The 25,122-nt window shown below is 37.1% G+C and overlaps 2 protein-coding genes and 1 long non-coding RNA gene across 3 annotated transcripts; 2 read left to right on the top strand and 1 right to left on the bottom strand.

Annotated features, from left to right (window-relative positions):
• The first annotated feature begins 137 nt into the window (after positions 1 to 137).
• On the top strand, positions 138 to 14,203 carry LOC113670687 (eukaryotic translation initiation factor 3 subunit L). The gene is given in 21 exon segments (XM_089184076.1): positions 138 to 207; positions 761 to 843; positions 2,009 to 2,043; positions 2,165 to 2,244; positions 3,116 to 3,177; positions 3,760 to 3,823; positions 3,938 to 4,011; positions 4,383 to 4,463; positions 6,721 to 6,789; positions 7,968 to 8,144; positions 8,711 to 8,794; positions 9,310 to 9,396; positions 9,787 to 9,849; positions 10,249 to 10,319; positions 10,502 to 10,601; positions 11,223 to 11,296; positions 11,784 to 11,841; positions 11,999 to 12,037; positions 12,158 to 12,250; positions 12,728 to 12,808; positions 13,388 to 14,203. Coding segments are annotated over 21 exon segments (1,581 nt in total). The 3' UTR covers positions 13,424 to 14,203.
• Positions 14,204 to 17,976: 3,773 nt separating this feature from the next.
• LOC149038425 (uncharacterized) lies at positions 17,977 to 19,398 on the bottom strand. The gene is made up of 3 exons (XR_016180393.1): positions 19,216 to 19,398; positions 18,236 to 18,317; positions 17,977 to 18,028 (listed from the first exon to the last, which is right to left on the bottom strand). It is a non-coding gene; the product is annotated as an uncharacterized LOC149038425 (long non-coding RNA).
• A 247-nt stretch (positions 19,399 to 19,645) lies between these two features.
• On the top strand, positions 19,646 to 23,408 carry LOC113670779 (single-strand DNA endonuclease ASTE1). The gene is given in 5 exon segments (XM_027186976.2): positions 19,646 to 20,121; positions 20,549 to 20,868; positions 20,871 to 21,782; positions 22,441 to 22,524; positions 22,803 to 23,408. Coding segments are annotated over 5 exon segments (1,767 nt in total). The 5' UTR covers positions 19,646 to 19,708; the 3' UTR covers positions 22,841 to 23,408.
• The last annotated feature ends 1,714 nt before the right edge of the window (positions 23,409 to 25,122 follow it).

Raw genomic sequence — 25,122 nt, 5'->3', positions numbered from 1 at the left:
GAAAGCCAATATCTTTTCATTAACGTTGAACTTATCGTGGTGTTGCAAGAAGGTTTATTTTGAAAACTATTAACACAGAAAAAAGGTTAAAATGATTATTTTGCCCCTCTCTTTCAGGCAGTAAGCCAGAATCCTTGATGTCTCCAAGCTCTCTTGCTCGGTATCAAGAGCTTTGCACAGCAATTACTGTCGACCAGGAGGAAAAAGGTAGTGAACATAATTTTTCTATATAGTTTTCTGGAAGGATCATTAGTATATTCTCATTCTCACAGTTCGCTTAAAAAAAAAATTTTTCAATTTTTTTCATGTGCTCTCGCAATCTTGAAACAATCGGATCGGATGCCATTTTTGGTCCGGATTGTGAACGCTCGGTTTGTAGATATTGTAATCCTTTACTTGATGTTCTTTAATGAATTCAGTCTCCACTTTCCACTGTAAGTAAGTACATCAACCGTTCCCTTTGTAGACGATGGGCCAATTTGCTTGTTAGTTTGAATTTTTTTCCAAAAAAAAAATTCGACTGATGAGCCATCAAACTGCTCAGCCTCTCACTGATATACCTTAGACACTCTTAAAAATAACCATTGTTCCATAAACACAATCTGAATAATGATAAATATTTTTCCATCTTTATTCAGATTTCTTTTATTTTCATTACCATATTTTGTATTCACAAGTAACAAGAAAAAAATTAGAGTTAAAACCATACCTAGATTTTATAAAAATTTTTTAACTATATTTCTATTTTTTCACGAGTCAGGTATAGATCCTCAGTCCTATCCTCATATACCAGAAGAAATACGAAGCTTTATTCACTTCTTCCATAAGCATGTCACTGACCAGGTTAGCATGTGTTTGAATTGATATGATTTTATCCTGATATGGTTATCTGCTTGTTTGGTAATAAAACCATGCAAATTAGAGTTCCACTTTGCTGAGGTCACTCAACCCTTCAACTTCTTTAAGTGACCAATAATTTTTCCTTAGTATTATTGCTCCAGTGATTAATGAGATGCACACGCTCTGATTGGTCAAGGATTGCATCATATCTCGCTATAATCACCTTGAACAAGGTGGTTATAGTATTTCAAACTTGGTTTCCTTGTAGTTTGTCATTATTCATCAGGAAGTGATAAACGTGATAGAACAAAACAGAATCTAACAAACACTAAAGATGCTACTAAGCTTGGTGTAAAACTTTTCAAAAGGAAAAAAAATGTTTTTGCTGATTGAATGAAATAACCCTGTCAAATTCTGGTTGCTTATCGTGATACGAGTAATCAAAACAATTGTAACAGATTGTTATAAACAATTAAAAAAAGAATTTACAACAGAATTCAAAAGCACCTGAACGATTATACTAAAACAATTATTCCCCTCTGGTTCGGTGAATATTGTTGAATAGTCTGCTCCTCTTCATCTTAAGGATTTTGCAACAATAATCACTTCACCTTCAGAGAGTAATTGTTAGTTACAATATCAATGCATGTACAGTATCAAGCAGACAGTTGATGGGAATGAGGAAAAATATCAGTTAGGGGATTGTTTAGTTGATCCAATTCCAAATTTTACAAAGTAACATCATAAGAACTACATACATTAAAAACCTGTATATAAGAACCTACAATTTTAAGAACCTGTTAGGCTAAAATTTCCCTGTTAAGTATTTCACTTATAAGCGCCATTCTAGGCTAGATTCTTAAGACAGGTTCTTATTTTTAGAACGTAGAATTTGTTTAAATTTGATACACTACATCCCATGCAATACAAAAAGGTAGCTGTACCATATATAACATATCCAAATGTGTGTACAAGTTAACCATGTAAAGCAGGGCAATATGAGGCTGGCATACAGCCCAAAGTTTTTTTTTTTTTAACAAATTATGAATGGGATTATGAACCTAACCCATCTCCCGACCGGAAGTACCAAAATTTAGAGGTAAATTTAGTACCTATTTCTTATATCCTTGTTTCTACACAAAACAGCTCCTTTTATTATATCTTCCAGAATCTCTCTGGCATTCAGTTCATCTATGAAACGAAGTAAGTTCATTATGGTGTAGAACACATGTTGATGCAAATTAGTGTTGTGCTCCAGACTTTACTTTTTGTGACAAGAAGTCTTTGAGTTTTCTAAACATATCTTTTGCCTTCTTTGATCCAGGTTCAACAAATTGACTAAGAGATATTTTGAAAAATCTCCTTGGCCTGAACCTGATTATGTCGCAAGCCTTGTGGATGGAGGTGTGTTTTAACTCTTTACACCCTAACATCAGTATTCAAATTCTCCATACTGTCCTCTGTACATTTACTAAGTTGCTGACAAGGAGAATTTGTCTAACAATCAGGAGTTCCTTTAATATGTAATTCAGTGATGATGATTAAAGAAAAATTAGATGCTAGTCACTCTTAGGGGTAAAGGGTTAAAGAATAAGGAAATGCATCATTATTGACTGAAGTGCTGTATGTCTTTCTGCCTGTCCTGATATTTAAATGATTGAATAGTTCCATGAGCAACCAACTAACAAACTGACTGAACCATGGATTGTCTCTAGTACATGTCAGGTTGCTGCTAACTGTTGTACTGCTCTGCACTCATTCGAGTTGTTTGAAGGACTAAGTGAGTTAATTCTTGGTTCCTTCAAGAATTAACTCACTTAGTTAATAGGACAGTTACCTTTTTGAAGCAGGGTATTATCTATGGTAGTGTTGCCTAATAGTTGTCTCCCCAAGTGAGTCAGTGAATTTTCTTGCTGTATATAGGTGTAACCCACACTCATGTCCAGAAATACACGCACAAAAATGGCAGATTTGACAAATTTTTGTCAAACCAAGTGAATGTTTGTGAATTTTTTGATTTTGGCAAATTTTAGTCAAATTTTTCAAAGAAAAATTGGCTTGGCAGGATTGATGATTTGATGAATTTTAGTCAGTCATCAAAGCCAAATCAGCTTGGCAGACTTGAACATTTTGACGAATTTTCACTACTTTTCATTACTGCATGCATTCCTGGACATATCTGGTGACCCATTACCAGTACCTTACCCTTCTTGACTATCTACCTCTTGATTTGAAGTGGTTTACAAATTAAATAATGATGTTTTATTTCTTGTAGACCAAGTGTTTTTGATTCTTTACAAAGAGCTGTACTACAGACACATCTACAACAAGCTTCAGGTAAGGCTATTAACCCATTTACCCCCGGGATCTGATTGTTGTTTCTCCATCCTAGCTGGAACACATTTCCTTGTAAACTTAAGTTGTGAGAACATATTGATAGATCAAGATAACAACTTCTACCTGGTAAGTTTGAGTATTCTCATTAACTGTCTGCCGGATTATGTGAGGATATTACTGGGAAAAGTTCTATGTTGATCACGTCTGGGAGTTAAAGGGTTTAAACAGAAATGATATTTTTAATTGAGCATACAAATTAGGGATTTGTTGATATTCTTCTACCCTTTAAAAATTATTTGACTGTGAAACTAATTTGATTAAATGCAAAAAGGTGTAAGTGGATATTAAGGCAATAATTTGAAACCTGACATAACAGTTGATTGTGAAGTGTTATCATTGGGTTGAAAGTACTTGAGCATGAAAATGACTTTTTTTCAACAAAACTCCTTTGAAAGACTTTCCTCATCTAGAATATTACTCTTCACAATCAAACATTTGTTAGCTTAATGTAGGAATGATAAAAGTTAACACCATTCTGTAATGTTTTTCTAAACAGTATTTTTAATCTTTGTATGTATTCAGCCAACACTGGAACATCACTTTGAATCTTATTTCAACTACTGTGATCTTTTCAACTACATTTTGAGTAAGTTTAGAATTTTGTTTTTTGTACTGTCTAAATTTCCAATTTTGAGTAAAAAAAATATTACCACTTAACACAAAAATAGAAACACTCATCAAAATATGCAATATCTTGTAGACACAGATGAACCAGTACCTCTCAGCTTGCCTGATCAGTGGTTGTGGGATATTATTGATGAATTTATTTACCAGGTTAGAAGCTTTCCTCTAGGGAGAAAATTCCTCTTACTGATCAAGTGTGAGGTCCATAGTGTAACTTAGGGGCCAAATTTTTCGGATCAGATTTTATGGTCCAAGCACAAAGCACAAGAGTTTCTGTATTCTTATCACCTTCTTGCTCCATAATGTAATCAAAGGAAGAGGAGAAATTTCAGTACCTGTTCATCACATCTGGAAGTTAAACGAACAGTGCTTACTGCCAGCAGATGTCTACAAGAATTGGTTGCTTTTGACACATTCAGTATAGTTAACTTTACTTAATGAATGTGTAATTAATCATGGTTAATTTGAGTACACTAGATCCTAAGGAATTTGATTGATTATTGGATGTAAAACATTTTCAGTTCCAAGCATTCAGCCAGTACCGATCAAAGTTGTTGAAAAAGGGAAAAGACTAAGTTGAAATTTTAAGAGAAAATACAAAGGTATGCTAAGTAAAAGAATATGTGTAGAGAAATACAGTCATGTAAATATTGTAGGATTCAGTAGAGGCACTTTGATACACTATGAACTGTAGTTTTATGAAAATTCCATGAATTTCACGTGAAAAACCCATGAAGATCATTTCATGGCCCATGAATACTGCAAAATGAAATTTCATGGGGTTATTTTTAGCCCTGAATTTTCCATGAATTAGGGGAATTTTTTTCATGACCCATGAATTTCTTCAAAGTCTATTTTCATGACCCATTGATTTGCCATGAAAGTCACCAGAATTAATTTCATGACCCATGAATTTCTTTATAAGCCTACTTTCATGACCCATGAATTTCTTCAAAGTCTACTTTCATGACCCATTAGTTTCCCCAGAAAGTCATCAGAATGAATTTCATGCCCATGAATTGCAATCAAACAGCATTTCATGGGCTAACATTCATTTGTTTTGGGAGAACAAAATTAATGGGCCATGAATATTCCCTGAAATCTGTTGCCCATGAATTTCATTGATGAATCCATAGGCCATTAAAAGTGGTATTAATGAGTTCATCGTATCACAGTCACTGATTTATCAATGAGCTGACTTTCGTGATCCATGGAACTGACTTGTTATAAATTTATCCAGTGATGGAATTTTGGTGTACAGCATGAAAACTGTCAAATGAAAATGTCCCTAAACATCTTAAGTGGCCTGTGTTAACGTAAAATGTACAGGAAATCACAAAATAATGACTAAAAACAATGGATCTTCAATTTGCTCCTTTGTTGAGACAAATGGGGCTGGAGGCAATGACCCAGATGTTTGATCCTCACTTTGATTTTTTGGGGCCTTTTTGCCTTCGCCATGCCTGGAAGACTTTGTTGAATATTTTCTGCCTCACTGCTGGCTTTGATTGTTAGCCATGACTCTGGAAACCTGTTCAAGGCCTTCTCTTACATTCTTACGGCTGAGGAATCTTCTAGGGCTTTTCCAGTAAGGCTTCTGGTCATGTCTTTCATGCATGTGTGCTTGTACAACAGGACCAAGAAGTTTCACAGAGAGGTTAGTTCTTCAGTGTATAATTTAAGTGATAGTGTATGTATTACAGTTATGGTATACTGCAGGCTATACACTGTAGTACAGTCTTTGGTACAAGAAAAGTGAAGACTTTTTAATTCCAAATTCATAGGGTTTCCAAAGAATTTTCATGGTGCTTGCATATTCCTAACAACCCCATGAAAACTAACTGGCAATTAACTTTCATGTGCCATGAAAAAACCATGGAGAGGCCATGAAAATTCAAGGAAAATTTTCATGGTCAATGAATTTTTTACATATTCACAGGATATTCATGGGTCATGATTTGCTGCAACCCATTAAAAACTAGTGAACTTTGACACCATGAAATTTTTGGGCATGAAATTCATGGGTTTCTCAGTACCTTTGAAAAGGCCATGAAATGCCATTTTCATGGGTATTTCATGGCTTTTAGGTCACTTTACTCAATATTTCATGGGCCATGAATATGAAAATTTTCACAGGTTTTTCATGAGATTTTTCAGGTCTTTTTCATGGCACTGAGACCATGAAAATGTCATTTATTTAACCATGAAAATCCTGTGAAAAATCTGTGAATTATAACAATGAATTATTTCACAAGATTTTCATGGGTTTTGAGTTCATAGTGATAAGATGTTGTTTCATCCGACTGTCTATTAATTAAACTGGAAGTTAGTGTGCTTGTTTTGGGAAGGGTGGAAATCTGGAGAAACAAGGGCATGGACACTATGATCCACAAGTATTTTGTGCTTCGTCTGAAGCTTGATTAGGGCAAATGTATTGTTTTCAAGAGACTATTTTTAATGGTAATAGGACGGAGAAGATTCCATTTAATCAAATCTATGACAGAATCTGAGAGACAAATCAGTTTTAAGTTTTCATTAAATGAGCAAAAGTTACGTCAGCAAAATACATGATGAGTACATGCACACGATGCATACTGTCCAATTACACAGGCATGCATGATGTGTAAAACACTGTCCAACATACAAGCATGATCACAGTGTCCTATCCAATCATGTTTGAGAATTTGTCATAGTTTTGATTAGCTGATTAATCAATACAGGAAGAGCTTTGAATATTGAAAATGATTTTCTCCACTAGGGAGAAGATAGTACAATGATGATGAAAAATACTGCAATTATGCCAAATTGCCATTTAATCATGTCATTTATCCTGATCTTTAGGAGGATCTTATCTTTCAGATTTGGAATGTTCACAGTGTGCTCAATGTGTTGTATTCTTTGGTGGAGAAATCCAAGATTAATCACCAGGTTGGTAGCCACAAAGTATTTATAATAAATTTCTGAGCAATCTAATTGCAGTGATCTCCATTTTTGGAGTTCATTTTGTTTTACTGTAGACAAGACAAATACATCTAGTTTGGACATGCAATGGAGGTGAATGAGAATGTTTCTTTACATGGTTTCTTATTTCGGGATATGGTTAAAAAAAAAGAATTCAATATGACCATCATAAGATCCTTGTTTTATCAGATGTCAACTTGCCCTTCCATTTACTAACTCAGGTTTCAACATTAGGCATAAGTTGTTTAAATTTGGATCACCAATTAGTCTGGCAAACTACATGCAAAAATGCTCTTTAGCCCTGGGGCATTTCTACTTTAACCTCTTCTCAATTATTTGATATCAAAAATTCTTGCAAACTGATTCCCATAAATTTTGAATACAACTGTACACATCAAGATATTTCTATTCAAATGAAAACTCCACAGCTTTGGGGTTTTAGTTTCTTTACTTGTATGGAGGTTCTTTTTTCTTTGTGACATGCATCCTACAAAATGACTGACATGGACTTGCGTGTTGCTTAGAGTTAATTATATCTAACTCTGTACTTGAGCCAAATGGCTCTTCCAGTCAGAGTTTATCCCAGTGTATTTAACATGAAGCTGCAAGGAGTATCACTACTCACCACTGGATAGGATGTTAGTCCATCAAAAGGTCACCCCCCCTTCCCCTCCTACCAATTTATCAGGCTTCCCTGGTATTTTTTTCAGTACACATTTCTACTCCTGAGTGGAGATGGGCACTGTGAGAATAAAGTGTTTTGCTCAAGAACATAACACATCAACCAGGTCAGGTGTCAAACCCAGACCTCTGGACCCAAAGTCCAACACACTGACTATTGGGTCACCCTATCTCCTATATGAATTGTGACCGATTAATTAATGCTAAACATCCCAATATCAGTATGTATATTCTCCATACTGTTTCCTATACATTTACCAAGGTGCTGAGAAGGAGATTTTTCTTAACAATCAAGAGCTCCTGTACTTGTTGATCATTTCCATTATTCTCATGACCTTAATGTTTGATTCAGGGGTGATTCTATAAGGAGAAATTAGATGCTAGTCTCTCTTAGGGTTTAAAGGGTTAACACAAGATCAAAGATTTAGTTTATGTTGATATGACTGTTTTTTTTTTTTTCACAGCTTGAGAGGTATAACCAAGGGGGTGACCCAGACTCAGTAGCTGGCGAGTTTGGAATTCATCGACTCTACAAGATGCTAGGTTACTTCAGTCTGATCAGTTTGCTACGACTGCACTCGCTGCTTGGCGATTATTTTCAGGCCTTCAAAGTTCTGGAGAATGTCGAGCTAAACAAGAAGGTAAACTGAAGAGTAAAATAACAGTTGGAAATACTGGAGTGCTTAGATAATAGTCACAGTGGTCAGTTGGAACAAAGGTTGACATTATGAAGGAAAAAGTGCGAACTCAAAATAAAAACCATAACTGAAAAAAGGTTTAGAAAAATAAGAATGACTTAGTTGCAGTCAGTGTATTGGTTTGGTTGAGGGGCTGTAGCAAGTTTTGTACACCAATCACAGGGCGTTAAGCACAATCAAACCAATCCTTCATTCCTTGACACTGAAGTGAAAATTTCTCTAGCTCAAATGCAAAGAGGTTTTTATTTATTTTTTTTTTGTTTTTTTCCTAGCCTTGTACAAGAGTTTTTGCACTGCATTTCTATGTAACCTATACATATAGTACAGGGAATAGGTAACATTCACCAGCTGATACATTTGCCACTTCTCATCACCAATTTGTTGGATAATTTAAAAATGTACATCTCTTTCATTTAAAATCATTCACTGTATGATGCACAATTTTTTTTGGAGATTCACGCTATACCAATACACTGTAGATCAGTGATATGTATGTTGTCTCCCAACAGAGTCTATACTCAAGAGTTCCAGCTTGCCAGATCACTACCTACTATTATGTTGGGTTTGCATACCTCATGATGAAGAGGTACCAGGTAGGGAAAGTCTATCAGCATAAGGCAGGAATGAATATATGGTTAATAGACTGCTGGAACTGTTAGACAGGAAAATACCGGGCCTGAGTTCAAGGCATACTAAAGCCAAATATTTTTGGGTCCGGCCCAACCAAAATTAGTTCTTTGACTACATAAGTTTCATAATTTGCTGATTGCAGACTACTTTCTTGTGATCATTTAAATTTGGGCTTAGGATTAACATCACACAGTGTAACAGAAATTCTAATTTTCTCAACCAAGGCCCCTATGATTGTTACCAGAAGATGAATGAACCCTTATCTTTCCTCACGTTAGGTGGTAGAATCTCTTTTCCTTCTTGTTTTGGATCATCAGATTGCATATTTTATCCTCATTTGAAGTTGCCAAATTATGAATTTGGCTTGAAGAGAAAAAAAACTAAAGAAAGAACAACATCCAGGAATCCTCCCTCCTGAAGTAGGGTAGGATATCTCTATGTAACCAGAATTATAGAACACGATCTGTTTCTATTCTAGGATGCTATTCGCAGTTTCTCCAATATCCTGCTTTACATTCAGAGGACCAATGGTATATTCCAAACTATATCCTATCAGAATGAACAGGTGAGAAGTCCCACAAGGGGTCATCAGCTTAAATGGAGTCTATTATTTTCAAAGAAGGTTTCCAGACACTGATCTCTTCCTGTCAGATATCAAATAAGAGATTGAGTGCATTGATGTTTACTAATTAAACATTGAGGTAAAGGGTTTTTTTTACCCTCATCAAATATAACACAAAGAAATCAAGAGCAAATTATCCAATTGTTTTAGAATAAATTTACTAGTCATTCAAAACTTCACAAGAAGTTTGGTTTGCTTTTTAGGCTGCCCACTTTTAACACCATCTATCATTGAATAGATTGCAAGAAGCTATCTGTTCCATGATAGATAGATGGTAGAATTTTTGGTATTTATAGCAATGAGCATTATGTTACCAACATTTCTTACCCATAGATAATGAAGAAGAAAGATCAGATGTATGTACTGCTGGCCATCTGTCTGACGTTATATCCACAGGTATGTAGTTCTTATTCTCATGGATCAGTCATTATTTTCTTTCCAGGGGGAGGGGTTCAGAGGATTTTGGGGTGATCACATGTTTTTCACGGGGAAAGGAAGGGAATTGGTTCCCAACAGATCATAAGGTGGGGTAGGGGGCTAGACAAAATTGAGTGCCAACTAACTGCCAATGAAAGGGGATCATAAGATTACAGAGCCTCATAGGGGGATCAGGTAAAATTTATCGTGATGCAAATGATATCCTCCGAACTCCCCCCCTTCACTTCTTGATAAATAATGATCAGTCCCTTTTTCAACCTTAGATGTGGTTGATTTTGTTCCATTTTTTTCAGCTTTCCTTGTCAAACCCAAAAAAAGCACATGATGAGATTTTATAAAACTGTGTCTTTGTTGCAGCGACTTGATGAACATGTTCACTCACAACTGAGGGAGAAAAATGCAGATAGGTTGCAACAACTTCAGCATGGGTATGTTGAGTGTTTTTTGTTTGTTTGGTTTTTTGGGTCTGTGCCTCTTTGTTGAAAATTCTTCATTTGTGCACTGGAAAAAACTGTGGCTTTGACCTTTCCAAAAGTTTGAGCATACATGAGCATCAACTGTATGTAGTAATTAATTTTTTTCAATTATTTCTTCCATTTTCTTCCAACAGAAATTTGCAGACATTTGAGGAGTCATTCTCCTATGCTTGTCCTAAGTTTATCTCCCCAGTCCCTCCAAACTTTGATGCACCTCCAGCTAATTTTAACAGGGTAAGGACATTTTAGCAATCTTCAAATGGTTTTGCTCAACTTTGCTGTGTGATTGGTTCGGAAAACTTGCGCCTCTTTCTTAACCGATGAGATTCCAAACTAAAACCAATTGCAACTTAGTCCCTCAGGTCTTCCTGCACCAAGGCCATGTAGGCTTGATTGTCGAGTTTTCATTGGATACTTGTATTTTTTTAACTCTGATTGGTCGATGTGATTTATCCACACTTTCAGTCAATTTAAAGAGACACCTGATCTACTTCAATAAATTTTGAATTCATTTGAAGACAAATGGATCACAAGAGACTTTGAAATGTAAAATGTGAGTTCTTGAATTCTTCATCACAACTGTTTAACCCTTTAACCCCTAAGAGTGACTAGCATCTAGTTTCTCCTTACAATATCACCACTGAATCACACATTAATGTCACAATGATAAAGGAAATGATCACCAACGGAAAAAAACTCTTGACTGTTAGACAAATTCTCCTTGTCAACCCCTTAGTAAATGTAAAGAGAACAGTTTGAAGAGTATGAATATACTGATGTTGGGGTGTAAAGGTTAAATTGTAGCGATTTTTTTTAACAGTTGTTTCAATTGCATCCTTTTCTTCTCTTTTCCAGGAACCATTTAATCTTCAGCTGAAAGTTTTCATGAATGAAGTGTTGCAGCAGTCTCTGATACTAGTAATTAGAAGGTAAAGTTTAAAACAGAAGTTTTGTGTCAGTTTTTATTTAGAATCAGCGTGGCCATCACTTGACTTGCTTTCAACAATCAAACTTACACTGCATAAATAACGTTATGATATTCTTTAGACCACTTTTTGATTTAGCGTCATAAAACTAAATTCAAAAGAATCATAGCCAGTCAGGACTAGGTAAATATTACTAATAGCCAATGAAAGCCAGGCACTACAGTAACCAGCGTCAAATGTGGAAAAAACGTGCATAACAAAATTGCCATTGCTCTAGTTTTGTATCTGATTGGCTGGTGTGAGAATTTTTAGCAGTGTAATAGCAATAGCAGTGTAAATGAAAGCAAACACCAGTGCAATTTGTTTCAGTTCCCCTATTCTTTGGAATTAAATGCTCCATTCTGTGACTGTGATCGATAAGTTTTGTTGGAGATGCAAGTAAACCTCCATTTCCATCATGGAAAGTTTGTGTGCCTTTTGTTTTTTTTAGCTATTTGAAGTTGTACACCACAATGCCCATCGCAAAGCTTGCTGCATTTTTAGACATGGTGAGTTAAAAGAACCTCTTTTCCACAATGAATAAAACTCTCTGTCTTCTGTTTTTTTATTTTTTGGTCCAAGAGTAGTAAAAACAAAAACTTTGTTCCCTCCATGGAATGGGTTTCAATCTTGACACTTAAGTTATCATCTGTGTTCCTTCTGTAGGATGAGAGTCAGATCAGGACCCAACTGCTCTGCTTCAAGGTAAGTCTCTAAACAAAATTTTCACAGGGTTTTTAGTATGGTAAAATGCAGTTCACAACATTTGGTGAAAAAAACTATCCTTTACTTGTCTTGGTAACCCTTGTTGATTCCCTTTCACAGCATAAACAGAGGAATCTTGTGTGGACGAAAGGAACAGATGCTCTCGAGGGAGAGCTCCAGTCTTCCTCTGAAGTGGACTTTTACATTGACCAGGTGATAAAAAACATCCTTTCGTGAGAGTAACCAACCCCAAAATTGAGATGTGTTCAACTCTTTGACGTACAAAATGTAACGTAACTCCGATGACCTATCAGATTGCTGAGTAATACCTTACAGAGACAATGAGAAATCTTAAAGTTAAAAAAAGCAAATCACTTACATGTAAAACTTGAGAAAAATGTGGGGAGTCAAGTCGCGACTAGGTTTGCTTTCGATTTGGATCGGTTGAGAAGGGTGCAAAAGGTTTTTTCAGACCAATCATTACAATAGGCAAAACCAAAGTAGTACATGCGGTTGAAGATGGCTCTAATTGCATTAGGTAATGGATGATGAATTTGTTTGTTTTTTTGAAAAATATACTCAATTTTAAGCAGATAAGGTCACCTCAAATATGTTCTCTAGAACAAACCAGTTTTCCTCCTCTCAAAAATGGTTATTTTTCCTTGATAAATACTTTTCTCCTACTTTCAGGATATGATACACATCGCAGATACGAAAGTTGAACGGCGGTATGGAGATTTCTTTATTAAACAGATTCACAAGTTTGAGGAGGTAAGACTGGTCCCTCATTCTCTACAAGTATGTTAATAAACTCCAGCTATAGGCTACCTGCCCCCCCTTCTCTTATCCACCCTTTTGGTTACAAGCCAATAATATGAATGTTTTATGGCCAAAATAACACTCGTCACAGAACACTCAGAACTAAGAAAAGAGGGCAACAACTACTTTCTACAATGCTGTTTTGTAAAATAACGTGATAAGAGGAAAGTTTTATGAGATAGAGCTGAGATCAAATGGTTAAAGTGACAATGGTCTAGACACTATCAAAGAAAAATGGTATTCACTCAAAAAGAGACGCTGCAAGCTCTCATGTATTGTGCTGCGGTATTTGCAGCTAAGCCCGCGAATTTCAAGCTGGCGAGTGTGCAAAAGGTTCTTGAGGGGTGTGGTCTCATGCCAGAATTCTTGCTGCCCCCCTCGCACATTGCCCACCCAATCGGATCCCGGAGGCTTTGCCGCTCATGTTCTAATGCCTACTGATCGTGATCTGTTGCTTTGCCAAGAGGTGATGATGTTTGAGATGCTGCTGAGACACAACTTTTGACAAGTTACTTGTTCTTCCTCTTTCAGGTCACAAGGAAAATCCAAGCATTCAGTAACACTTAAACAATCACCTGAGGAAAGATACTGTTTAGAGGAGAAGGAGATAAAATCCAGAGAAACACCGATACTAATCATCTATCCATCCCAGTGTACTCCTTTTTGCAATCTGTGATATCATTAGAAGTTTATTTTACTGGCTTTGCCAACAATACATATAATGTAGGAAATGGGTAAATTACATAACAGTAATGGGCAGGCAACCACAACAGCGATAACTAATTACTGTGGTCTCAGGAAAATTAAAGTAGTAAAAAGATTACATCAGTAATTAATAATTAAGAACAGCATGGAGTTGGTGTTGTTTTCAGACTGCGATATGAATTACGTTTTGCATAGATAGTTTTATAAGTCCTAGGATAGTCAATGTCAAAGATCTCTTGGAGTGCAGTTGAATAATAACACATCAAAGCACGTTTGAAGTCATTTACATTGTTCACACTTAGGTTAAGCTTGTCTGGCAGTGTGTTCCAGATTCTTATTTTTCATGCAATAAATGACCGTTGAAAAGTTGAAGTCTTGCATTTAGGTACAGAGTATTTGGTAACAGCCGTATTGGCAGACAATCCTCTATGTCTTGTAGAACGAGCATTAGGAACAATTGTAGGGTCTATATTCAGTAACATATCTAAGTACTCATGCCAGTAGCTGATAGGTAGTAAGGAAAGGGCTTCTAGCCGTTCATAACTCTGACAGCATGAGAGTGGTAGTGTCAAGGTATATTTTGTAGCCCATCTCTGTATTTTTTCTAGATTTGAGATGAATAAATAGATTGTGGTGCCCAAACTTGTTTCGCTTAGCCCAGATGTGGTCTAACGATGGTTAAATAGATTGATCTTCTTACATCGGTACTTTGTATATGACACGTAAATCGTTTAACAAACCCATGCAACTTGTTTGCATGCACCGAGCATTGCTCTGATTCCATATTGGGTCAGTGGAAACTCCGACACCAAGATCACGTTCGTGACTTGTTTTCTCCAACATAGCTTCATTCATATCGTAGGCAGTGTTCAGTGGCTTGGTTTTATGCATGATGGACTGGCAGTGACTTTTCGTGGACCACGATCTAACATTATTTAAGTCTAGGTTGAATAGTTTCCCTCCAATACCAAAGATATGAAGCTTGGACAAGAGCTGGGCGTGGTTCACTTTGTCAAAGGCTTTTGACATGGCCAGATAAATGACTTCAATCTGACTTCCTCTATCAAGCAGGCGACCAATACAATCCAGTGTTTCGATAAGGTTGGTGGTATAGGATTTTCCTTTCAAAAAGCCATTTTGATGTTTACTCACTCGGTTATATAGATGAGTTTTAATTATATTCAGAATACATCTTTCCAGCACTTTAGAAACTGTGGGTAATAGAGATATTGGTGGATAGTTCTCTACTTGTTGGAAATAACCTTTTCTGAGAACAGGGACTATGTTGGCCAGTTTGTAGTCTTTTGGTATGGTACCTGAGCTGAGTGATCAATTGAACAACAAGCAAAGTGAAGGTGCAATGACACCAGTGGCTTCTTTGAGTAGTTTTGCTGGTATTCCATCAGTACCAGTGGCCTTTGAACAATCTAAGGAACATAGACAATCTTTTACTTCCTCCACCGTTAAACTCAGATCTGTTAAGATTGGTGGGTCACTGGTACAGGTGCGTTGTTGGGGGGTTGAACTTTCGTTGAATACTGATGCAAAGTAACGATTAAATAAGTTAGTAACCCCCGAAGGACTGGATGAAGGGCCTACATCAGTCATTGACATCTGTGTTGGAACCGATCGAGATTCATCTTTATGTCTTAGGACTGTCCAGAGGCGTTTTGGTTTATCCTTTGCTTCTTTCTCGAGGTCTTCTAAAAATCTCTCGTGGCTATCGCGTAGGAGTTGTTTAACCTCTGATCGCAGAGCTTTACATTTCTCTCTGAGGTACGTGGTTGGAGATGTTTTGAGTTTCCTCCGAACACTTTCTTTTCGTTTAATTTTATGTAGAATAGAGCTGTTTATCCAAGGAAGTGGGTTATGACCCCCAACTCTTTAAGTAGGGACAAAGTCAGAGACCGCGGCTAGAAAGGTGTCCTTTCAATGTTTCCAGAACCCTCAGCTATTATCATTTACTAACTGTAGAGAGAGGTTAACTGCATTCAGAGCATGACGTAGACCAGCAAAATCGGCTTTTTTGTAATTTCAAACATTTCTGTGGATTTTCGTTCGTGCTTTAACCGTGGCCATGAGATAAGAGAATGTGGCTCGTCAGACAACACACTAGAGTATGATCTTGGAAGAGTTATCGATCGAACGCGATTTATTTCATGGAAGTCATATTGTGACCTCAGCTATAATGTTTTCCATAACCGCTAGCTACTTGGCCAAACCAGTAACTAATTTCGTGGCTATGCGAGCCACCAATAACCACGTGGAATATCGATCAGCCAAACACCATGAAATTTATTTCAACATAGTACTACAGGAGTCTGTTACGGCACCTTTTGTGATGCAACACGATATTGGTAGTAAATCGAACCCACCCTGCCTTCTTGAGTTTTTAATTTTAGATTACTGCAAATGAAAGCGTATTCCTTTCCAGTGCAGTTAGCTTTTTAAAAACTTCCAGGAAAATGAGACCTACTATTAGAAGAACTCAATGTAATATAATTGAAGTTGTTGCTAATGTTTAGCTAGCAACTTTCTGTCGATAAGTGTTGGTGACTATGTGCTAGATGGAGTGATTCGCATTTCGTCCACCCTTGAAAATGTCAACTACTTCTTAGCGTCTAAACAATACAACAATCAGTTGTCCTCTTTCGTAATGCTTTCGTGTCTGCATCAGTGTAGTCACTGATACAATGCGTATTTGGCCCAGCGAAAGGTCAACATTTTTAAGATATCTTAACAACCGTCTTTAGAATCCTTGTTACTGTTCATGTTATCAGTATGAAACTTGGCTTCCGAGTTGCTGATTGTCTTCAAACAGCTTGACGCTCACAGCGTCTGAGTTGGTGACTCATAACATTAAAACTAATATCACATTACACTCGATCATCCTCTTTTGAATATGTAGTCGATAAAATTGGTCGCATTAAGTTGACTGAAATGCCACCTTCTTCAATGTGTCTTAACAAATGTCAAAGGATTTAGTTAAATTCTTAAAACCAGTTCTGCTGCGTCCTGATGGTAACGTGATTGACAGTAACAACACACGTCACTTGCATGCTCATGTGACAAGATGTGGTAAAACTGGTGACGTGACTTTTCTGAGATGATTTTGGTGTCACTTTCTGGGTGTTACGATATTTTACACCAAATTAATTTAGTTTTTGAACTTAGTAGTTGTCTTACACTTTTTTCCTGTTTTCCTTTTATGTAAAAAAAATTCAAGCTAACAGAATATCACAAATTGTGTGAAGCACCTTTATTTTGAACATAGTTAATCGAGGGGACTATGATTAACTATGTTTTGAAATCCTTCAAAGCAGAGCTCTGCTCGAAGTTTGGACATGGAAACTGACATTCTTCAAATTAGAAAGACAATATATTCAAAGTTCTTGAGCTCATATGTTTAACATTCAAATATTTTGAATCGAAACTGTACTCTTTGACATTGTAAATTATGAGACTTGGGATAAAAAAAACAAACAAACAAACAAAGGCAAGGTTATACCTTAACTTGAGGTAGTTTTTATGTAATTCTTAATAATCTTTACACAGTTGCAAAAGATGAACTTCATTCGTTTGGCCAATATCCAGCTGTATTATGCACAGTCTATATGACATAACTGCACCCATGTTCAAACATACCTCAAGTCCTATATTCTGGCTGAACAGTCCTCCCCAACGGTGAACATCCATTTATCATCCTCATGAAATCCCACAGCAGTCACATTCTTGGATACACCATCATAACTCACAACCTTAAACAGAATTAAGTATAAAAATGAATTGGGAAACTCTAGTCAAACTTCTTTCCCATCCTAAAGAAGGCCACTTAAAATTCCTAGGGTTAGGATCTCAAAAATCTTAATGATTGAAACAAAATTGTAAACCAGCTAACTTGAGGTAGGAAATAATCATTAGGAATGTCCCTTGAAAATGCAACTTGATGTAGAGTCTAACCCTCAAAATATTACAAAAGGTGAAAAACTCAGAAGAACCAATGAGTCCTTCACACTTTAATACCAAGTTTGGAGCAAGACACAAACACAGACTCAATTTCAATTATTATCTGCTAGCATTCCTTAATTAGTATTGAATGATGAGATTTCTAGAGACAACAGCTGACTGAATGTTGAGTACAAATCAATCATAACTGTTTAATTAATAAAATACCACTAACATGGCAGAGAAAATCAGGTACAGACCCATCAAGAAAGGAGAACAGAACCCAAATTTTTGCTGGTGTAAAATAATGATGCCCACCATGTTATTGGGAGGGAGGTGGGTTTGAAACCATTTTTTGTAAGGTTTTAGGGGTTAAAAATCTCTAATGGCCCCAAAAATTGTACCCAATTTTCCTGCAATTTTAATGACTTTTAAATCTAAAATAATAGCAAACTTGTGCTAAATGACTTACAGCATTAGGATTGCTTCAATTGATATCATACAAGCATATGTGTTGATATCCTGAGGGAAATAAAAAATAAAAAGAGATGTTGGTGTAAATTTAAATCAGTTCTGCGGTTATTAATACTCAGTTACTATACTCTTTCTTTTGAATAGAACTAGGAGAATGAAATAATTTAATGATACACAGTCAGCTCAGCCTTCAAAGTAATGGTTGATCACTCTAGACAAATTCCTTTCTCAACTCAGAAGTCAAGATCAAGTTACCTGCAGCAGCTAACAACTGTCTGTCTGGTGTGATCTGCCTTGCATTGACTTGCTAATACAATAGAGTTTAAGATCACAACATCTACATTTATAACAATTAAGGGTATACAGTTACAACCTGTGACAAAAATTAATCACGATAAAACCCTCACACAGCCACTTTTTAAGAAGTAATAGGAAATGAAATAATTTGAAAATAAACCAAAATTCCTCTCAATGCCCTCAAAATATCAGTGCTCACAGTACAAGAACAAAAAGAAAAGAAAACAAAAATATCACATTTCTCTGTGGGAGAAGGGATAAAACTAGAGGTATTAAAGATAGAATCTTGAAATTTGCTCCTAGGTGGGTTGTATTTAGTCAACGAGAATGTATATTGTAACCAAATTTAAAACAAATTTTTTTACAACTTGGTTCACAGTTTATACTCGGAATAATCCTAGATTAAGGGGGAATTCATGGTTTTTTTTTTTGCAGCTCGAAAAACATGAGACTTCAGCTGCTTAGGATACAAACATTATCTTGTTTAACCTTTAACTCCCAAAAGTGATTGTATGTAACAAGTAACTTATAATCTCTTTAACATCCATTCATTATCCAGCAAAAAGTGTTATGGGGATCAATGTTATCAGGTACATGTGAAAGTTGCTATCTTGATTTCACGCCAGATTCTCGTTGCTAGTTTACAAGGAAATGTGTAGCAGCTGAAGTGGAATACTAACGATCCCTTCTTGGGAGTTGATTGGTTACACCTTCTGTTCTCTAATTAGAGCTTGAGGTTGTGTCCCATGGAATTGCGTTGGTGTTGCAGTGAAGACAATTTCAAGATACATTGCGGGCCTCTCAACCTATCTGCTCTAGGTCGATCGTACACTCAAGTTTTTCAGGTCGTCAGGTTTTTTCTCCTTCGATAAACACCGTGCAAGTGTAACGTTTTGTGTCGTTTGCAATGAACTAGATTTTACAAATGCAAAGGATACGGAGTCTGGATGCTGTACAGTGCGGAGGCATATTCCACTATGTGCTTGCCAGAACTTAATCGCATGATCATATCCTGCTGTGGCTAAAACAACCGGTTCACTTGAACCTTCTGTCTTGGCCGTCATCTTCTTGGCGTGGACGAGGAAGAAATTTCGTGCAAAAGAGCTGGTTTAGAGAAAGTCACAGTCTATTTAGCCGCTGATTCTATGTCACTGGCTCAAGGTGATTTTACTTTCTTTCCAGGGAGGGGCAAAATATGGATAATACCAAGAAGATAGATGAAAGAAGAAAACTTTTAAATTACCTATTTTAGACAGATTATCTTTGTGGTCTTTTCTCAAATCCATATAAAAATGTTCAAGGACTATTCAGCTCTATTGATTTACACAAGGGCTACAACGGTTGGGCTCCCACCCTCCCAAGAAATCACTCGCATTTCATGCGACTGGAACATCATGATTTGATAGAGGAAAAGAGGCTTTGTATCTAGCAATGGGGGTTCGCGGACTTACAAGTTACATCAACTCAATCGGAACGCTTTGGACACAGATCGATCTTAAAAATACAAAACTTATCATTGATGGATCTTGTCTGTGCCATTATCTTTACTATAGCAATGGCTTAGACTGCCGATGTGGTGGTCAGTACCAAGAATATTATGATGGTGTAGTTTCGTTTTTCGATGCTCTGGTTTCGAACGGCGTGGAGGCCTATGTTGTATTCGATGGAGCACATGATCCAAGCGACAAGAAATTAGAGACACGTATAGCGCGAACCAACGAGAGGGTTAGAAAATCAAATGCTCTGTCGATGTCCGCTGATGATTTTTTACTTCCGCTTTTGGCGATGCACGTGTTCGTGGACGCACTCAGGAATCGCGGCGTAAAATTCGTTTTCAGTGACTGGTAGGAGTGGTTTATTTGTAATAATGTGCATTCAAAATGATATGAAGAGAAGTAGCCCGTATAGCGTCTCTTAATGACTCCACCATAGAGGCTTTTGATCATATCGAAACAACAGCAAAATATAACCTTCGACTGGACAAAACACGGTCATTGTTATGAAAGAAACTACAGTAACAATTTTGTAGAAACTTAATTGGGCTGCACGATTTTTCAAGTCACATAACAAGTTAAATATACTGTTACGTTAGGAGACTAAAGCCCCCTATGTAGGCCTTTTTCTTATTTTTGGATGAGATTTCTTTTCAAATGAAAAATCACGTATATGTGGAAGGGACGCTAGAAGAGGCTTGGTAGATATTACTTCTCCAGCTCTTGGCTCGCCCTAAAAGATATACATCTAACCTCACTTCCTTTTTTTTCACAACAGCGAAGCCGACACAGAAATTGCCTCGTTGGCTTATGGGTGGAATTGTCCAGTTCTTAGCAATGACAGTGACTTCTTTATCTTTGACATCAAAGCTGGGTACATTCCTTTTGGATTCTTGGAATGGAATTCCAGATCTTTGACAGCGAGTGTTTTCTATCGGCAAAAACTGGCGTCGCACCACCGAATTCGTGCAGAATTAATTCCCTTATGGGCTTCGTTGGCAGGAAATGACTACGTGAGTCGTGATTTATCATCTACGTTTAATCGTGCGTTGAATGGTTTTCAGACTTTCAACCATATTAGATTTGAAAGCATTGCGAACAGCTATCCAAACTTCGCGACTCAAACGAGGAAGAGGCTTTGAAATGTGCCTTGAAAATAATGAAGTCAGCTGAAAACAGAGAACAACTTAGACAAGCTGTTGAACTTTCTCTCCAGGAATACACACTTTCAGAGTCGAATCTATCGGGCTATTTCCAAGACGACATAGTCTCTAGCTCCCTTAGAACGCAGAGTAATCGCGAGATCAATCAGTGGGTCTTGCGCAGGTTCCGAAATGGAAAGTTTTCCTCCAAATGTATCAGCAGTTTGACATCGGGGAAACTGTTCCTGGAAATTCCCGTTGAAAATTGTAGAGAAATATCGGCGAACTGTTGCTCTAAGCGGCTAAGGAGATGCGTGTATGGAATTTTGAACGATGCTGAAACAAAAGCAGAAGGAAATATAAAGGTGATCCAAGAATGGGACAGAGAGGGCTTAATTGTCCAACAATCAATTGTAAAACCCTACCAAGAAGGCGTGGTCCCTTCTTTGAGCCTAATCCCGTACCTCGATCTCGGAGAGCGTGTAAATTTTTTGTTGTTTGCACTCGATTCGGACACCACAGCTGTCAGGTCCTTAGGTAAAAGGTTTATTTTGATTGCCTCATCACTTCGTTACCTCATAAAAAACGCGCATCCACCCTTGGAGACAAACCATCTCATTGCTTTGCTGTGTTGCTATGTCAACTTGGAGAATGGCGAGTTATACAATAGTAAAGAAACCACTGTAAGCCCTCACCGCTCCTCATGGCCGTTTGACATACGAGCGGCGCAAAGCTTTGCTCAGTGGCAGTGTGTTCTAAGAGATGCAATTCATCTAAACTTCAATTTGTTTGAGCCTGTACCTGTACCATGTATTCATAAGGCGTTCAATGGAAAAATGGCACAAAAACTGCTTGAAAGTTTGCAACAAGGTAAGTCTGAAAATCAACCAATACTTAATAGAGGTTAGTATTTGTCAGCTAACAAAACAGCCAACCCTCGATTTCGATTCTTTCGTTTTCTATCTTTATGTTGAAAACCCACGAAGCCAAATTGGCCCCCTTTTTTTTAAAAGAATGTTGTCCTCGAGAGGTGCTACTGAAAGTCAAGGTCCTCTTTAGATCTCCTGATCCTTGGATTCCATTTCATATAAATTTTACATCAGCAAAATTTAGACTTAGAACACTGACTAAGACGCTGCACGGAAGTCAAACCCTACATATTCCTGGTCTTAATTGCCATATTCAGTTTTGTTCCCAGTACAACCAAGTCCCTCCTAAACGCGAAAGTCATACAGCGGAATGAGCACTAATGAGGATGATCGATAACACTGAGCAAATGATTTAAGTGTAACCAGGAGAATACGTGTTTTGTTTCCTCATAGTGTTAGGTAAAATCCTGGTACAATACACAACAACGAGGATTTATAGTTTCCAAAGTTTGTATCAGAATGAATTTAAGAAACTCTGTGGCTCAGAAAATTGCGCAGTGAAAAACTAAATTTTCTTTTATTTTCTCGCTTCTGCCATCGAATAGAATAGAGTAGCAAAAATTGGTGAAAATCATACTTGTTTTCCTTCTCTCCGTCAGGTCGTACGCCAGAATCCTTACTTTGTTCTCCAAGTATTCTTTCGCGATATAAAGAGCTTTACATTGCTATTACAGACCAGGAAGGTAAAGGCTCGTTGAAAAAAGCTTCGTGTTATTTCTATCATTCTTTAAGTAAGAATTTCATTTTTATGGCCATTCGCAATCCAAAAAAAAAACTACCTCTTCTGTTAGAGGCATGTAAACTTCTGTTTAGTTTCATGTTAGTCTCATCGGTAGGGAGTAACCCTCTCTCCTTCAAAGGTGCATGAATTCAGTTTACAAACGCATCATTAATTGAAAAAACCGCAACATATAAAATAATTACCAGCTCATTGCGAGTGTACAAATGGTTCTGTTTGCAGGCGATGTTGCCGTCAGGATGCAAAGCTTACGTTTATGAACCACAGAAGAAAAACGGCAACGAGAAAAATCCCTAAGACGTGACCTTCCGGCCAACAAGAGAGGTATCACTACCCAAGAGGGCAGCGCTGACAGCTTCTTGGAACTTAAGCACAGCGCCACTGCCGTCTTACGATCCGATGGTTGATTGACAAAGGGAAACCAAACTAAAATTACAGTCAGATGCCCTCCAAAAATCACAGGGGAATATTCTTCAATGTTCCTGTTCTGCCTCTCGCTCAAAAAACGAAAGGAAAGAATTTACATCTTCGACCTATTCTCTTTTCCTCTGGTAAAGAAGAAGAAACTAAGGGTCAGCGGAAAGTGCCATTTACTAACGTGCACCGACTAACATTAGATAACGATTTTCTGACTTTTATGAACGTTAGTTTTAAATGTTTGACATACCCTTACCTTTTAAAAGGTTTGTTTTCTTTTTATTCTTTTTCAATCATAACATTTAATTTACATAAACATTTTTTGGAGAATTTTTAGCATAATAATTTCATTCCCTGAAGCTTAGAGCGTCAGTTTACTTTTAAATACATTATATGTTGAATGGATACCCACATTAGCGTTGTTAAATATCTCGAGTTAATGGGGGACTGGGATTTTTCTTTTCAGTTTATGCTGTTATATGTTAGTCAATCTTTAAATGATTTTCTCACCAGCACGAACACCGCTGAAGTTCCTTGATGAATTAGAGTGCCTACGTAGCTCCAGGATTCTACAGTTCCTTTCTTATGGTCTCACGTTTACAGTATAAAAAGTCATTTCCGAATAACCTTTAGCCTCTTTTTCAAAACGAGGCCTGGTGCTCAACCATTCGTATGAATATTAATTTAATTTGCACGTGAATAGAAACTTATAATCACATGATGGGATGAGCACCAGGACCCGCTTTGAAAATGAGGTCAGAGATAATTCGGAAATGGCCTAATATTCGCGAATATTCTATCATCTGGACTTTTATCTAAAAATTACTTCCTCTTCGCACGATTTCCTAACAAATTGCGAAACTCAAGTCTCCTGAATTACGTCTCCTTTATCTGCATGAACCTAAGTGTCCCAAGCAAAACAAAATGAATACAAACTCAAGTTATGACGTTATTATTGTTGATATACCTGTCAAAACTTTTAGACGCCACGCTCAACCTCGTTTTCAGGCCCTTCAAAGGGATGCTACTTTTTGTTAACGACGCGTCTTAAGTTTCTCATCAAGGTAATGGGCGTTCGTGGACTCTTTAGTTTCCTTAATCCAATCGAAGAGATTTGGACAACGATCGAACTACGAGAGAAACAGCTCGTCAAAACAAAATGAATACAAACTCAAGTTATGACGTTATTATTGTTGATATACCTGTCAAAATTTTTAGACGCCACGCTCGACCTCGTTTTCAGGCCCTTCAAAGGGATGCTACTTTTTGTTAACGACGCGTCTTAAGTTTCTCATCAAGGTAATGGGCGTTCGTGGACTCTTTAGTTTCCTTGATCCAATCGAAGAGATTTGGACAACGATCGAACTACGAGAGAAACAGCTCGTCATAGATGGATCAGCTTTATGCAACTCTCTCTACGAAGACAATGGCCTAGATCGACGATGTGGGGGGCAATATAACGAATTCTATAAAATAATAGTGTCTTTCTTTGAATCTCTACGTTCTGTGGGTGTAAAATCATTCGTAGTCCTCGATGGCGCAAATATCAGCGATTATAAATTGGACACCTACAAAAAGAGGTCAAAAGAGAGAATCCAGACAGCTGATACGCTAGCAAAGAACCCAGCAGCAGCAAATAAGGATGTCTTCGTGTACCCTCTTTTGTTGAATTTCGTATTCACGCGAGCGCTCAGGGATCTTGGAGTAAAATTCGCTGTCTCTGACTGGTAAGTTGAGAAAAAACATGAAATAGATAACATATAATCAGAGTTAGTCTACTTTGAACACATTAATTTAGAAGACATGTCATGAATGGATATCGTTCATCCTATGTAAAAAAAAAAGACAGCGTAAGCCAGGGAAGTTATAACTACGAAAGGGAGATAGTCAGAGATTTCATTTTGCCTCCGATTTTGGCCGAAGGGATCACGACGACGTTTGAAGATATTCCTTACGCGAAAAGATCGAGCTGGAACTTTTGTTCAAGCTATTTGAAATTGTAATTTGAGTCAAAACAATCTTCGTTTCATATTCGCTTTTGTTCGTATTTAAATCAATGGCGCTCATTCAAGTCGGAGGAAAAGAGGGCAGCATATTCTAATTCGAAGAAGGCAATTATTTTTAT

Source organism: Pocillopora damicornis, chromosome 10 (assembly GCF_964200805.1).
Source record: "Pocillopora damicornis chromosome 10, jaPocDami1.2, whole genome shotgun sequence".
Classification (NCBI taxonomy): Eukaryota; Metazoa; Cnidaria; class Anthozoa; order Scleractinia; family Pocilloporidae; genus Pocillopora; species Pocillopora damicornis.
The sequence above is the reverse complement of the archived record's forward strand: the minus strand, read 5'-3'. Positions and strand labels throughout refer to the sequence as shown.